General features: G+C 48.8%; 6 protein-coding genes across 6 annotated transcripts; all 6 read right to left on the bottom strand.

The window, feature by feature from the left end:
• Window positions 1-373: 373 nt before the first annotated feature.
• On the bottom strand, window positions 374-2362 carry TEOVI_000275700 (Choline/Carnitine o-acyltransferase, putative; the record flags this gene model as incomplete). Its single annotated transcript, XM_067225782.1, has 1 exon — window positions 374-2362. One exon carries the CDS (start codon window positions 2360-2362, stop codon window positions 374-376), a length of 1989 nt encoding a protein of 662 aa, XP_067081883.1.
• Window positions 2363-3069: 707 nt separating this feature from the next.
• TEOVI_000275600 (DIS3-like exonuclease, putative) lies at window positions 3070-5757 on the bottom strand (the record flags this gene model as incomplete). Its single annotated transcript, XM_067225781.1, has 1 exon — window positions 3070-5757. One exon carries the CDS (start codon window positions 5755-5757, stop codon window positions 3070-3072), a length of 2688 nt encoding a protein of 895 aa, XP_067081882.1.
• Window positions 5758-6103: 346 nt separating this feature from the next.
• TEOVI_000275500 (uncharacterized protein) lies at window positions 6104-6937 on the bottom strand (the record flags this gene model as incomplete). The annotated part of the gene is made up of 1 exon (XM_067225780.1): window positions 6104-6937. The coding sequence occupies one exon, from the start codon at window positions 6935-6937 to the stop codon at window positions 6104-6106; it is 834 nt and encodes a 277-aa protein (XP_067081881.1).
• A 1116-nt stretch (window positions 6938-8053) lies between these two features.
• TEOVI_000275400 (uncharacterized protein) lies at window positions 8054-10345 on the bottom strand (the record flags this gene model as incomplete). The annotated part of the gene is made up of 1 exon (XM_067225779.1): window positions 8054-10345. The coding sequence occupies one exon, from the start codon at window positions 10343-10345 to the stop codon at window positions 8054-8056; it is 2292 nt and encodes a 763-aa protein (XP_067081880.1).
• Window positions 10346-10754: 409 nt separating this feature from the next.
• Window positions 10755-12023, bottom strand: TEOVI_000275300 (carbonic anhydrase-like protein; the record flags this gene model as incomplete). Its single annotated transcript, XM_067225778.1, has 1 exon — window positions 10755-12023. One exon carries the CDS (start codon window positions 12021-12023, stop codon window positions 10755-10757), a length of 1269 nt encoding a protein of 422 aa, XP_067081879.1.
• A 420-nt stretch (window positions 12024-12443) lies between these two features.
• TEOVI_000275200 (uncharacterized protein) lies at window positions 12444-12998 on the bottom strand (the record flags this gene model as incomplete). Its single annotated transcript, XM_067225777.1, has 1 exon — window positions 12444-12998. The coding sequence occupies one exon, from the start codon at window positions 12996-12998 to the stop codon at window positions 12444-12446; it is 555 nt and encodes a 184-aa protein (XP_067081878.1).
• Between the last annotated feature and the right edge of the window lie 314 nt (window positions 12999-13312).

Genomic DNA, 13312 nt, shown 5'->3' with positions numbered 1-13312 from the left:
TATATATATATATATATATATATATATGCACACACATCACGAGCACAATTTCCGCATGGAGGTGGGCTCTTTTTATCCACCAAAACAAATGCCAAATACTGGGAAAGTGTGAAAGGAAATGTTAGAAAGGGTCTCCATTATTCTTCAATACGGCCATCACCTTGTGTACATCAACAATATATTATTATACATAAAAATACAACTCTACGTACAGGTGAAACCAAACGTTCCACAGAGAGTAGCTGGCCGTGATGGTTAAAGTGTGAGGGACTGGAGAAAGAATTACCCCTCACTACCACACTTGCACATTTTATCTATCCCCCAACACACACATTACACGCAAAACCCAGACAAGAAAGACACAAAATTGTTACTATTTCAGCAGCGTTAACAACACCTGACTTCTCTCTAAAATGCACGCCGAGAGCCGTCTGCCTGTGGATGACTCCCCTGCTCCCGGCATCTGCAGAAGTGCTGCATCGGTCACTTCAAGAGCGGAAGGCAGTTTTACATTCGTTTGCTGCCGAGCTGCGCCGGGAGTACACCTCCCCACGCTGCGGATTGCAAATGGCGTCGGCATTACAAGTTGAGTCTCGGAGTGGAGGATATCTCCGCCACAACTCAAAGGGTCTATTGATAGTACAAGATCCACAGCACCTAACATACCACCATCATGAGTGGCATCCTTTGCTTCCGCCTTTCCCTCAGAAAGAAGAAGTTGCGCCATCGTGTACAGGGGATATTGCTCACTGAAACAGGCATTTATTATAGTATTCAGAGCTTGCAACGCTGCACGCGCCATGTGTCGCACGGTAACCGCTTCAACCAGAGCTGATTCACTACGTAGAGATTGAATGAAAGCCTCCACAACTTTAGAATAAAGCAACGCCGAAGAGACGCCACCTCGCTTGTGGGGAAATGCAACCAAAACAGTGGGGAAACCGTGGCTTGGTGTGAGCACCTCCTGCACTGCTAGCACAGCGGCTAGGCAAAGGCACGAAAAGGTAACTACTCCCTCTCCCAGGGTTGTAAACTCAAGAGGAAATACGCTGGGCATGGCATTCTTTTGTGGGTATGGCCACATGGGTTTGCGATGTTTCCATGGGAGCCAGAGGTTCAAGTGCTCAATCATAGCCGGCTCGTTGGGAGTGGAAACAAAGTATTCATCCTTTGTTTTACCCAATAAGCAACTGGACCTGCCAAGTCGTTCGTGCTCATCCCTCCAATTTATCACTTGCGTGAGGAAATCCACAAGAGATGTGTGATCTGTAATTATTGTGTGCGCCCGCAGAGTAAGAAGTCTTCCATCATCATCTTCCTCCAGTAACATGCCGGTTCGGTACCATCTAGCACGAGGGGAGCCAGCTTCACAGGGGTTTCGCAGCACCACAGTAAAAATGCTGGAGTCCATGATGTCAAGAGCGGCTGCATTAACAGAGTTTGCACGTCTCAACCGATCCATCAGAGCCGCACACTCGGGATTGGCAATTTCGCTCATGTAACCTAACATGTGATGGAATTGAACCAAGTCATTCATGACATCAGGGAGCAGCAACTGCTCACGGAGTGCCTTTTCTGTGGCTTCCGCATGCTCCTTCACGGCACGCAGCAACGACGTGATGTCACCCACATTAATAGCCACACCATTTTCATCAAGCACATTCAGTCGATAAAAGTACAGACCACAGCAAACGAGAATGTGGTTGCTGTTATAACTTGTCAACACCAACTCTTTCAATGATGCCTTTTCATTGCGAATGGAATGAAACAACAACTTTTCAGTTGCTTGGTCACCATTGTTTGAGGATTGTGTGCATACGAAGAGGATGCGTTGTATAGCTTCAGCAATCCCTGACAAGGAATCAGGTACCGAAGAGTTACTATTCATTGAGCAACCCTGCGAGTTTTCATGTGGTGCCGCAAAGCGAAGAGACGAAAAGGGGTATGCGTTGGTACTCAAACACCCTTTGGCTATGTGATCCATCCACCATTGCTCATAAGCAGTAGAATGTAGCGACTCCATCGCTTCTCGCACGCTAGTTACTAAAGTGAAATCAGGGCAACGGTGCACCCTACTCTGCGCATCATTTACCAACGTCAAAATATCTTTTACTACGTTTTCGGGGACGGGATGGCTGTGGAAACGGGATCTCAGTTCCGCAGAGCCAACAGCGCCGTGTGGGCGAAGGGAGTTGAGGTTGACTAAACGACTTTGAAGAGGTCGGTTGGGAGCTACGAATATTTTGTACTCGTTGCTATTAAATTGTCCGTACTCCTTAACCGAACAAAAGTTCAGACCCTTTATGTCAGTTGTAGAATTGGCTGCCGCATTTAACTTCGAGCCCTTCTTCTTTGACGACATAAGTTACAACTGTAAGTCCGAGTGTCCGTTCTGGCGTACCGCTAACAACGAGGCAGGAGCCCTCCTCTTTGTTTTTTCTTTTGTTTTCCTCTCAGTGGGCACAATCAGGGAGGTGGAGAAAAATGCTTTCCTTACAAACACCCTTCTTTGCAGTGCTCCCTCCAGATGGCAGTATAGTTTTGTTGACACTCAAAATTTTACGTCTAAACAGTTAGATTCAAGCGATTTCTGCAGATACTATGAAAAAAGAAAAAGGAGAAGATTTAGCAGTGAAAAGTGTGATTAAAAAAGGGGGAAACAGAAAAAAAATTTAAAGTACCCCATCGCTCCGAGGGTTATAAGAAACGGAACTGTGGAGAAACGATGTACACACACACACAGTTTATCCAGATATTGGAGGGGGAACAACTTACTGCTACTCCTTCCTCTTCCAAAGAGAAAAAAAAGATGTAACGGAGTGCTTGAAGTTATTGCTCCCAGACTAATATATCAATGCATATATATATATATATATATATATATATATACATGCGGGCGTGTCTGTCGAAAAATAAAAACAATTCGCTAAGATCCACTCCAAGAAATAAATAAATAAAAGGAAGAAAGACGCTGTAATTACCCGAGACTATGACGTCAAAGAAGTTAAAGTACAACACAACGTAACAAGTAAAAAACGAAAAAGGAAAAAATAACGGAGGGCACTTTGATCAAACGAGACTTGTGGGTATTGCCATCCGTTTTTCGTCCCGCAACCACGGTGGGTCCATAATCATATCCGGTTCCTCATAGCCTTTCACGTTTCGTTTTATTGTTAGGACGGCCGAAACCATCATGAGTTCTTTAATCTCCTCTTCAACCTTTTCATTAGTTTGGGGGTGTAACCCCCAGTTGATGGTTATCTTCGCCTCTTGCGCACGTGGAGGGCTCTTTTGTCTCTCCCCACCCCTGTGATTTCCCCCAGTGGCGCTCCCTCTTTTTCTTCTTATCTCACTGTGAAGCGACGCAGTTTCCTCCTTGTTGGACTCATCCCTATTCTCATTATTACCGCTTTCCGCAACAAATTTTTGTGTCTTACTTTTTAAACTAATCTCAACACTGATCCCTACCACTCTTGCGTATAGCATCAACACCTTTTTTTCAGGAGCCACGCTTATGACGACGGCATCCACGCGTGGAATAAAGGGATCTTCTTTGTTGCTCGAAACCCACAGAGACCGCAAGGACTTGAGATAGTGACAGAAGAATAGTTTTAGTGAAGCTTCGCTCACACTGTCCGCAGCCCTCTTATTCTCATTGCATTCATCTGCAATATTCATGACTTCATAAGTGGAAGTAAAAAACTCCGCTGAGTCAAGACATTCCACCTCCATTCCAACAGCACCCGCACATGTCTTGCCGGTGCGGTGCTTCCCCTTTACAATTGATTCGATCTCCAAAGCGCATAGTAGCTGCCGGTGGACGATGATATCAGCGTAGCGGCGAATGGGTGAGGTGAAGTGCGTATACCACTCTAACCCTAGAGCGTAGTGCCCGAGGGGAACTTTGTTAGTAAAATTTTCACCGTTTGTACAATACTTCGCTAGAGACAGAGTGTTCTTCACCATGATAGAAATTTCGTCCCGCAACGGATGATCCCTCACGCTATTAAGAAGTTGCTCGAGCGACTTGTTGGATCGTCCTTTCAGCTCAATGTTCACTCTTGCAAGAGACAGCTTCAGCTGTTCAAACAGAACCCTCTTCGGTGGTGGGTGCACACGCAGTATTGCTTGGTCAGGAAGGTATTGCACAATCTTTTGGGCGACTCGTAAGTTGGCAAGCAGCATAAACTCCTCTACCAGCCAATTTGCCTCTATCTGCCTATGGACATTGAACCCAATTGGGTGCGTGGGATTCGATATGTCCTCAAAGTGAAAACCGATCTCAGGAGTGGAAAACGCTAGACGACCCCGTTCAAAACTTGCAGCGCGGAGTTTGGATGCCAGATCGAAAAGGTGTTTCACCGACGTCGCAACACGTTCCTTCAGCTGCGAAAGCTCTCGGCGATCCGTTACGCCACCGTAATCTAATGCATCAAGGGTAGTTAGGTTACCATCGATAATTCGTTGAGCATCATCATATGAGAGGCGGCAACGATTGCGGATAACGCTCTTTCCAAACCATTCCCCTTTCAGCTTGCCGTTGAGGTCCAACTGAAAGATGGCAGAGAAAGCAAGTTTATCGGACCCTGGGTGCAAACTGCAGTACTCCTCGCTCAGTTTTCGTGGAAGCATGTGATAAACTCGGTCCACAAGGTACACACTCGTCGCCCGCGCACGACCCTCCTCATCAAGTGCCGACCCCGGGGAAACGAAATGTGATACATCGGCGATATGAACCCCAACACGGTACCCTCCTGGCAATAAGGTTATGCTAAGGGCGTCATCCAGATCACGGGCCGTGGCAGGGTCGATACTACACACGAACTCTTCTCTGCGCAGATCACGGCGACCGGTTCGTTTCATTTCCTCTGAGTTCGGAATTATTAGCCGGTCGGGTATACAGTTGCACGCCTCTTCTGAGAAGTCGTCCGTGACAATGTGGTGCGCAGAGCAAATCGCGAAAGTGTTTGCACGCAACGAGTGCACACTACCAAACGTGGATATTATCCTTGCAGTGGGAAAACGAGATTCCGCCCACACTATGTCCCCACCAGTTGTCGTTTCCAGACGTAACAAGTAAAACCGTTCCCTGATACTCTCACGCAGGCTAAAAGGAATATCACGGCCAAAAACGGCGATATGAGGAAGTAATTGATCAAATACTTTGAAACGGTAGAAGCGTCTGTCCTGTATAACCTCCTGAGAGGAGAGCGCGTCGTCGGCCAAGCGGGCCACAAAAAGCAGTGGGTGCTTACGCTCGAGGACGGCTATCACACTTCCCGACGGCTTCTTGCCATGCCAGTTGTGCTGGGTTGGGGCGGACATCATCTCCGCCAGCCACATCTCTCGGTTTTTTCTGTTATTCATCGTGGTGTCTCGTATCCACCGTGTGATGCGCCGCCCATCGGGGAGTCTCTCTGAATCCGGTCTCATCGTGCGAAACTCATCCTTATCGTCGCCATCCGGTTCCAACTCACCCGAAACCACGTCTTCCCATTGCTCCATGGGAAGAAGTTGCACCGCAACCACATCATTATGCAAAAAACGATTAATACTTCCGTATCCCTTCACAACAACATCCGCTGGGAAAGCACCACTACGCACAAATGCAAGGCCCGAGTTATAGCTTGAGTACACACGCAGCCGTCCGATAACCACACAGCCGTGCTTCACCTGCTTCTCCATTTCTGGGTTGGACCCTATGGTGTACTCCACATCCGTATATAGCTGCTTTACAGCATTCGGTGTTTCATCCATCGTGTTGATCAAATGCGAGGTATACTCCGACGGGGGGAAATATATGTAAAAGATATAACAAAATAAATCTATGCGTGTGTCACCGCACTGCAAAGCTAGTGCCGTAAACTCTGCGGTTACACAAATGAGAGCGTGTCAAAGACATGTGGGGCGATTGTTGCAACAAAACATGGACAAAAAATGCATGCGTTCACAGAGCAAACTGGGCAAAAGAACAGGGTTCACTCTTGCTATGCAGTGGCATAATTAAACAGGGGTATGGGAGACGTTATGTGCAGTCGGACTTCACCTGAAACTCAAACAAAACATACACAATGGGGAAGGCATCAAAACACCAAGTATTAACCTACACACTCTCGTCGTCACCCGAGGAAGAGTCTTGCAGGAAACTACTCGCCGGCTTCAATCTAGTGTCATCGAACAGGACCGTATTTGTGCCAGCTTTCACATCTGGTTTACCTGCTTCACAAATTGCTTGGGAAGTGGTGCGCACAGGCACGGTCTCACCTGATCCTTTACCTCTAAGCCCCGAGCCTACAAGCGCGCGCAGGTGTTCCCGCGTATGGGGCGGTTTGCCTGACGAGTGGCCACCCACCAGGTCCCTATCGTAGGAGCAACAGTACAACCGCCTGCGGTATTGCACAACAGCATCCGGTGCCTTTTCGTGGCAAGGAACACTAGACATGCCGCGTACTGAGTGAATGACCTCGTATTCCGCCACTGGTCTCATTGAAGCAGTTTCGGCAAGCAGCGCCGCACGAAAGGGAGCGAATCCTTCCTCGCCACATTGCGTGGTGTTGTGACGGCCACCCAACTCCCTCATCATTACGTACTCCATGACACGATTAACCATTACCTCACGTGGGCACGGGGCCAAGACCCTATCAGATGATAGAAAAGGCTCGCTCGTTCCATCAATTGTCCCACCAGTGTTGCCGTCAACACCCGCCTGTGACACGCCATTTGTGCTATGTTCTGCGCGTGATTTCTTTTGAACGTCATAAGTACTCACCCCAGCGTCCATTGGTTTCCTGCTGGCACGTTTCTTCGGGCGTGAAACCCACCGCCCGCTAGCCTCAACACCATACTCCGACGCCGTTTTCGTTGACATGAGCAAGCTGTTTAAGTCATCTTTGTCTGCATGCATGCCCACCACCTCTTCGTCACCAACATCATCCATGTAACAACACTGTTGTAGAATGCTTACTATATTGAAGCCTAAAAAGGAAGTATGTGTAGGGATCTAAGTGTCAAGTAACCTACCACTAACGAAACAAAGAAAGGCGAAGAGTTACGTTCGTCTTTATTTTTTGAATTCCTCACGGATGCAAAAAAAAAAAACCTGTAACCTAAAGGGTATTTGAGTCACACGCGGTTACGTTAAGCCTCCATAGAGACGGCATCACACAATATAGCCCCCTGAGGTCATTTCCTTCCATCCCGCCTTATCACACCTATTTTGGCCCACTCCGTCTCAAGTTGTCATAACACGGTAGCGGTATATACCGTTCCTACATTCCTCACGTATACGCATACATTTGCAGCCATGCCTTTACATGCTGACATCACACAATGCAACAACATGGTGTGTGTGAGATCACTCAAATACCTTTTGGAGGCGAGCATGCCGTACACCCTAGCCCCTACAAGGAGCAAGAGGAGAGAAAACATGATTGATAGGTGTAAATGTTACGAACCACTGTCCGGACAGGCGGCGAATCGTAGGAGTAACGTGTCGCCATGGGCCACCACGGAAGGGTCATACACTTTAATAGCACCTAACAACGAATTAATCCATGCATTGGATATCCTCTGGACGGTCACTTTCCTATTATAAGCCCAACAGAGAAAATACACAGCACATTTTCAAGGGGCCGGTAAAGATAGAGTGAAAGAATTCATGCAATGAGTTAACATTTAAGGACGCCCGCTGCTCGTGTCTTCTTGGGCAAAATAATGGGGGAGGTTAAACGTTTATAACGAGACACTGTGATTTTAAAGAACAAAAAGAATGAGAAAAAGCGCCACCTAGGCCACACACTCTTTCCCTCCTCCTCCTTTCTTTTCCCCTACGCATCCACAGCATGTTCTGCACAGTGATACTTACGGCTCTTAAATGATTAGTTTACCACACCACATACATCGCAACCCTCGTGTATGGTTAACAACTCGCACATTTGGACGTCAACAATTGATTGCCCTTCCCGGTGGTTTCCCGCCGTCACTTGCTCCCCAATGCACAGAACAACCACCATTACAACTGAGATACTTAGCACTGTAGACCAGATAATGGCAATCAAAACGTTGCTACACCCGCACGTCTCTGCAAATATGAAGAAAGCAAGGCACTCATAGGTGGGGCGGTGTAGGCGGAGTCCGCCAGGACCCCCACCAGCCATTTCTGTGCCTCTGCCACTTGAGATGCGCGGTCCAGGATGGTGGAGGCATTTTCGTCCGCTCCGTCAAAGTTGTTGCTTCTCACAGGGGCCTCCTGAAAGTACTGTTTTAGCGACGAGAGTGTCTCATTAGATTCGTCTCTCGCAGTGGTACGCTCAAATTGCTGCACATTAACTCCTCCCTTCCCTTCCAGTGAGACGTGCATGACTCGAAAACCAGAAACGCTGTCCACTACTGCAATTCGGTCTGGCTGCTTAAGAAGGGACAGTGGTTTCATGAATGTAATACGGTGCTCCGTGGCGCTATTTGCTTGACCAACAACCTTTCCCATTTCGTTCACGTCTGCAGCGCTCAGCTCCCAGAGGTTGCAACTTTCTGTTGCCACAAGAACAGAATTCACTGAAAACCCGCACATGGCTGTGATGCCAGCCGCCTTCCCTCCGACTCCTTTGTCCTTCCATATCGTTGCCTGCCGGCGAGGCTTGGCTAACGACCAAAAGTACACGCGTTCGGCGTCAGTGGCCACAAGTGCACGGCACTCGTGCAGTAGCGTCAGATTCTTCAGCGGAGAAAGTGAAAAATGTTGCGTTAAGGTGAGAACCCGCTGCCATGGTTGTCCCGGATGTAAGGCTTTGACGTTATAGACGTGAACATTATCATCGGAGATGAAACATAAGGAGCCGTCGTGGGAAATAATTAAATCCTGCACAAGGCGCGACGGAGTTACGCAGCTCGATTGGTTGCCCCAAGTCTTCTTCCCGATTGCGTGCGCATCGTTAAGATCTTCTTTGCATTCCACCCAGCATTTCATCGCCTCGCCACTGAGGGTAAAGACTCGCTGCTGGGTGTCATCCGTCGTCAGTGCCAGTACTTGACTGCGATGGGGTGAACAAATTGTCATCGATTCTTCATGCCGTTTAGAATCAGAACTGTATGCCCAGAAGCGCAATAACGACGGCAACGAAACACCACTAAATTCCTCATAGGTTACTATTGTGCGGTTGTTGTTTAGCAACCCCACGTATTGAATGCCATGACGCGGGGGGCTCGGTATAGTCTCCATCTGGGAAGATATGTGAAGAGAGTAGATCGCCTGCTGAGTGAAGGGATCACAAACACGCACCACGTTAGGCAACCCCGTAAGAATCACTGCCGGCTGGCCCATCCACTGACTCACCACGAGCCCGCTACACGACTCATCGGTAGACCACTGTACGCCCTCAACGAACTTCTCTACCTGCATTTGCAAGAGGTCAAGCACGGCAATGGTGGATTCGGCGCAACTCAGTAATACTCTTGAACCATTTCCCGTTGGCACTGCGATGCTGTTGATACAACCCAAACCACAGCTTACCTTCTTGTAGGTATATGACGAGGTATTCCACACCAATATCATCCCTTCACGGGCCCCTGAGTAAAATGCTTTCCCGTCTATGGAAAAACTGAGCGCCGTTAACGGCGTATGATGCCAATGATCTGAAAAATAATTCTTCTCAGTAATAGAAGGGTAAAGTACCATCTCACCCCGTGTACCGCCCAAAACCACTGAATTGGAAATGGGGTTCACAGCAAAGCTTTGAACATTAACTGGAGAATCAAACATCCTGATACGCTCGTTATCACGCTGCTCGAAAAGGGAGTATCGCAGCCACTTCTCACTCCGCTGGCAAACAACAACAAGACCACTTGTTCTCCCTACGGACATAAAACAATTCCGCATCTCAAACGGAAAAGATATAATGTTCCTCGCCACTATTCTGCTTGTATTAGTTAGCACCGTTTCATATGCACCCCATCGTGTGAGAACCACGCAGTGAAGTACGCCACCGGCCTCATGAAAGTGAGCCTCCAAAATCCCTTCAGTGTTCGGTAGTCGACGCGCGCATTCCTCGGAGTGGCGCGAGGACTCACTTTGCTTGACAGAATTTTCTTCAGAAAGTTCAATGGATGATGAGGAGACTACCTCAACGCGAGAAAGGGAGACAAGGAACCAGTTGGCCTCAACATCCACTACATGGAGGTGAGACCCACCGTCAGAGGCCTTTGTAGCGTATATCCCTGCAATCCTCACCCCGTTGAAGCGTTCAACCTGAAATTTCTTCAAGTTCTTCGGAGCATAGAAAGCCACACCAAACTCCTCGGCAACGCACACAGCTTCTTGGCTGAACGTAAGGAGGTGAGGTGACGTCATATGGGCCGTGTGACCCTGTTTTCTCTGGACCCTTAAATTTGTATCCTTGCGGTGAAACTTAGGTTGGTGAAGAGGATGATACAAGTGGGCATTCCCAAGGTTCGTGTGATACGCCCTTCTGAACATGGGACGTTAAATACAATGTTAGTGCGTTTGGGCACCATACACGTTTGACAGTATTTATGGTGTAGGATGTAGGGATACAGATGTCAGGGGAACGATTTCTTCGCGCGCCTCTCCGCACAATTAAGGAGAAAGACAACAAAGAAGAGAAGCAAGATATCACACAACCCACTCCACCCGACATTGGTGTGAAGAGGGTTATAACGCCCTCTGCACATACACACATAACTTCCTGACTCACTCAGTCGTCACATTCGGCACAAAAGCAAACGCACAGAGGAACAATTTAGAGGGAGGATGTCCCGTACACCTCAGCTGCGGTGCCCAACCATTCCGCCTCGTTGGCATCAACTTTTTCGTTTGCATTGTTTGACCACCAGTACAAAATGAGTGCCGCAACAACGAGAATAACTGCAGCAGCCGTGAAAAGGATGGCTTCATGGGGTTTAAGCACGTAAGGCCACAGCTGCTTTCCATCTTTCTCTTCTTCCGTTTGATTTGCACCAACATCAGCTCCACTCAGGTTGCCTTTTACCCCCTCCTCACTTCCAGATGGATTACCACCTTCACTCACTGAATCACCAGTGGCAGGAATGGTGTCAAGGTAGTCTCCCCATACACCTTGCCCATTGCTTGTCTTCGGATGCCTGCCATCCACGTACCGACAAACTTCCCGCCCGTTCAGAGGTTGAGTCGGCCGCCGGTTCCCCAGCCGATTCTCTGGCCACGTCTGGCGGAGTACCTGCGACAACTTGTTGAAAGCCGCCTTCGATATGAGCTGCGGGGTTGTCATTATTACAAAGCGAACCCCTTCCGTGCATGGTGGAGTTGTTAGGGAGCCACTGTATGTTACGTAACTCTGACGCTGCGGCAACATCTCGGCAACAGTCAAATTTCTTTCAAGGGTGCATGTGGTGGAAGCCTGCCGCGGCGGTAACGGGCCGTCGATCATAATGTGGTTAAGTGCCCGCGTCGCAGATGTGTTTGCTGCGTCGGATGCAGCGAGTTGCACTGCGACGACAACAGCGGGTTCCACACTGTGTTCATCCTCTGCTTTGAAGACAATGTGTAGCTCCGCATCGGGCGCCGCGTGGGGGAAAAGATGTTCTGGTGGCGCGTGAAAGTGCATGGCAGTAAGCTGATACTTCTGGGCACCAGTAGCACCGGACGGATCGCGGAGAGTACAAACGTTGGTTCGATCACCAGCCGTTTTACCAAGTGGAAGGAACGTAACACGGATCGTGTTAACGCCGTTGTCGATTTTTAGGGAAGTGCTTTCGGCCTTGAAGGTACATCCTTCAGAAAATTCCAATGGCTGCGGAGGCTTGGTGCACCGCAGCTCTGACGGCGTAAGATTCTTGAAGGAGATGGGGCTTTGGTGCATCCCTGTGTGGCATAGCGGTGGCCATGCCGCAAGGTTGGAGTAACTCCACTCGGGCTCTGGTACCTCCGCCCGCCCCATTCCTGCCGTGGTGTAGCTGCTAGACCCAGTAGCGGGATCTGAGATGCCATAAAGTTGCACGAATAACAGAAAAAGGCGGAAAATGGTGTTCATAACTCTGGCGGAAGAGTTGCGTACCTAATGAGGTTCCTCCGTTCGTTTCTGCGCGTGTATCTGCTTTTACGAACGCTTGCGATAGACGTAATATACTCTCTATTATAAAACTCTCAACCTTTAATTTCACAAGGAAGATGCAGTGTTGAGGAAGAAAGAGACCCTACAGAGAAACTCAGAGGGCGAAACTTGCAAAGAGGCTCAAACCGATTCATCAACATAATTACAATAACAATAATCCACACGTTGTGCGCGAAACCGCAGAGGACTTTCAGTTGTGTAAAAAGTACCAGCTTCTGCCTTCTCCCACACTCCTTTTCCCTCCTTCCCCCGTACATTGTCCCCCAAATGGGAGGAATCACCGACTGACTCTTTCCCTCCTCATATGCACAGGATGCGGAACAAGATTCTATGACTCTCTCACACCTCCACCTCGGCTGAAGGGTTTTCTGTCCCGTACGAGCGTCTCGCAGCCTTCTGCCGCGAATGACGAAACTGCTGCCGAGAAGCGTTTCCTACTACGCTGGTTCTCGTGCTTGAAGGAGCTCCGCCATCCGTCGCTGCCATGGCAGATCGATTGCCACTGTAACCTACCCCATCCCAAATTTCGTTGTAGCCCGCACGGGCGGCTCGGCGCGAGCTCAGGCACCAAAGCACGAAGCGCGCGATGATAAAAATAACCACCAAGATGAAGCTTAGCCATATCAATAGAGCGATCCACACGGGGCCGTGGCGCTCATGATTACCGACAGAGGCGGCCACCGTAGCTCCATTTCTCACTGAATTGTCGGCAGCGCTCGCAGCAAACCCACTAATGTTTGATAGCGTATCGGAGAAGTTGCCTACTGACCCACTTCCATTGTTTTGCTGTTGAGTTGAGTGCCCTGCAAGCAAAGAGGCCTTGCTTATCATGTGCAAAGCCATAGCATGCGTAATGGATGATCCCGCTTTGCCGGAACCATCTGGGTGGCTCATAACTTTACACTCGAGAACCTTGTTGTTCAATAACGGCCCCCGTTTCGCGCGTCGTCCCCGGAAAAGAAAGGTGAGAAGGCTTTAGAAGAGAATGGAGCAAAGAAAGACATTGCTATGCAAAGAAAGGTGGGAACCGGTCTATCAGCCTCAGTTGGAAAGCCGCATAAATATATATGTGCTCGCAGTACAATTTGCTCGCTACCTCAAATACAATGAGGAATATCATCCCCAATCACATAGAATCCAAGTCAACGTGCCGTCCTCACCTTTCACCTCCGGAAATTCACATGCTACATGAGGAAACAAAGAGTATC

The sequence above is a fragment of the Trypanosoma equiperdum genome, assembly GCF_001457755.1.
Source record: "Trypanosoma equiperdum strain OVI genome assembly, contig: ctg_602, whole genome shotgun sequence".
In the NCBI taxonomy this organism is placed as follows: domain Eukaryota; phylum Euglenozoa; class Kinetoplastea; order Trypanosomatida; family Trypanosomatidae; genus Trypanosoma; species Trypanosoma equiperdum.
Note: the sequence above shows the minus strand (reverse complement) of the source record. Positions and strands in the feature narration are given on the sequence as shown.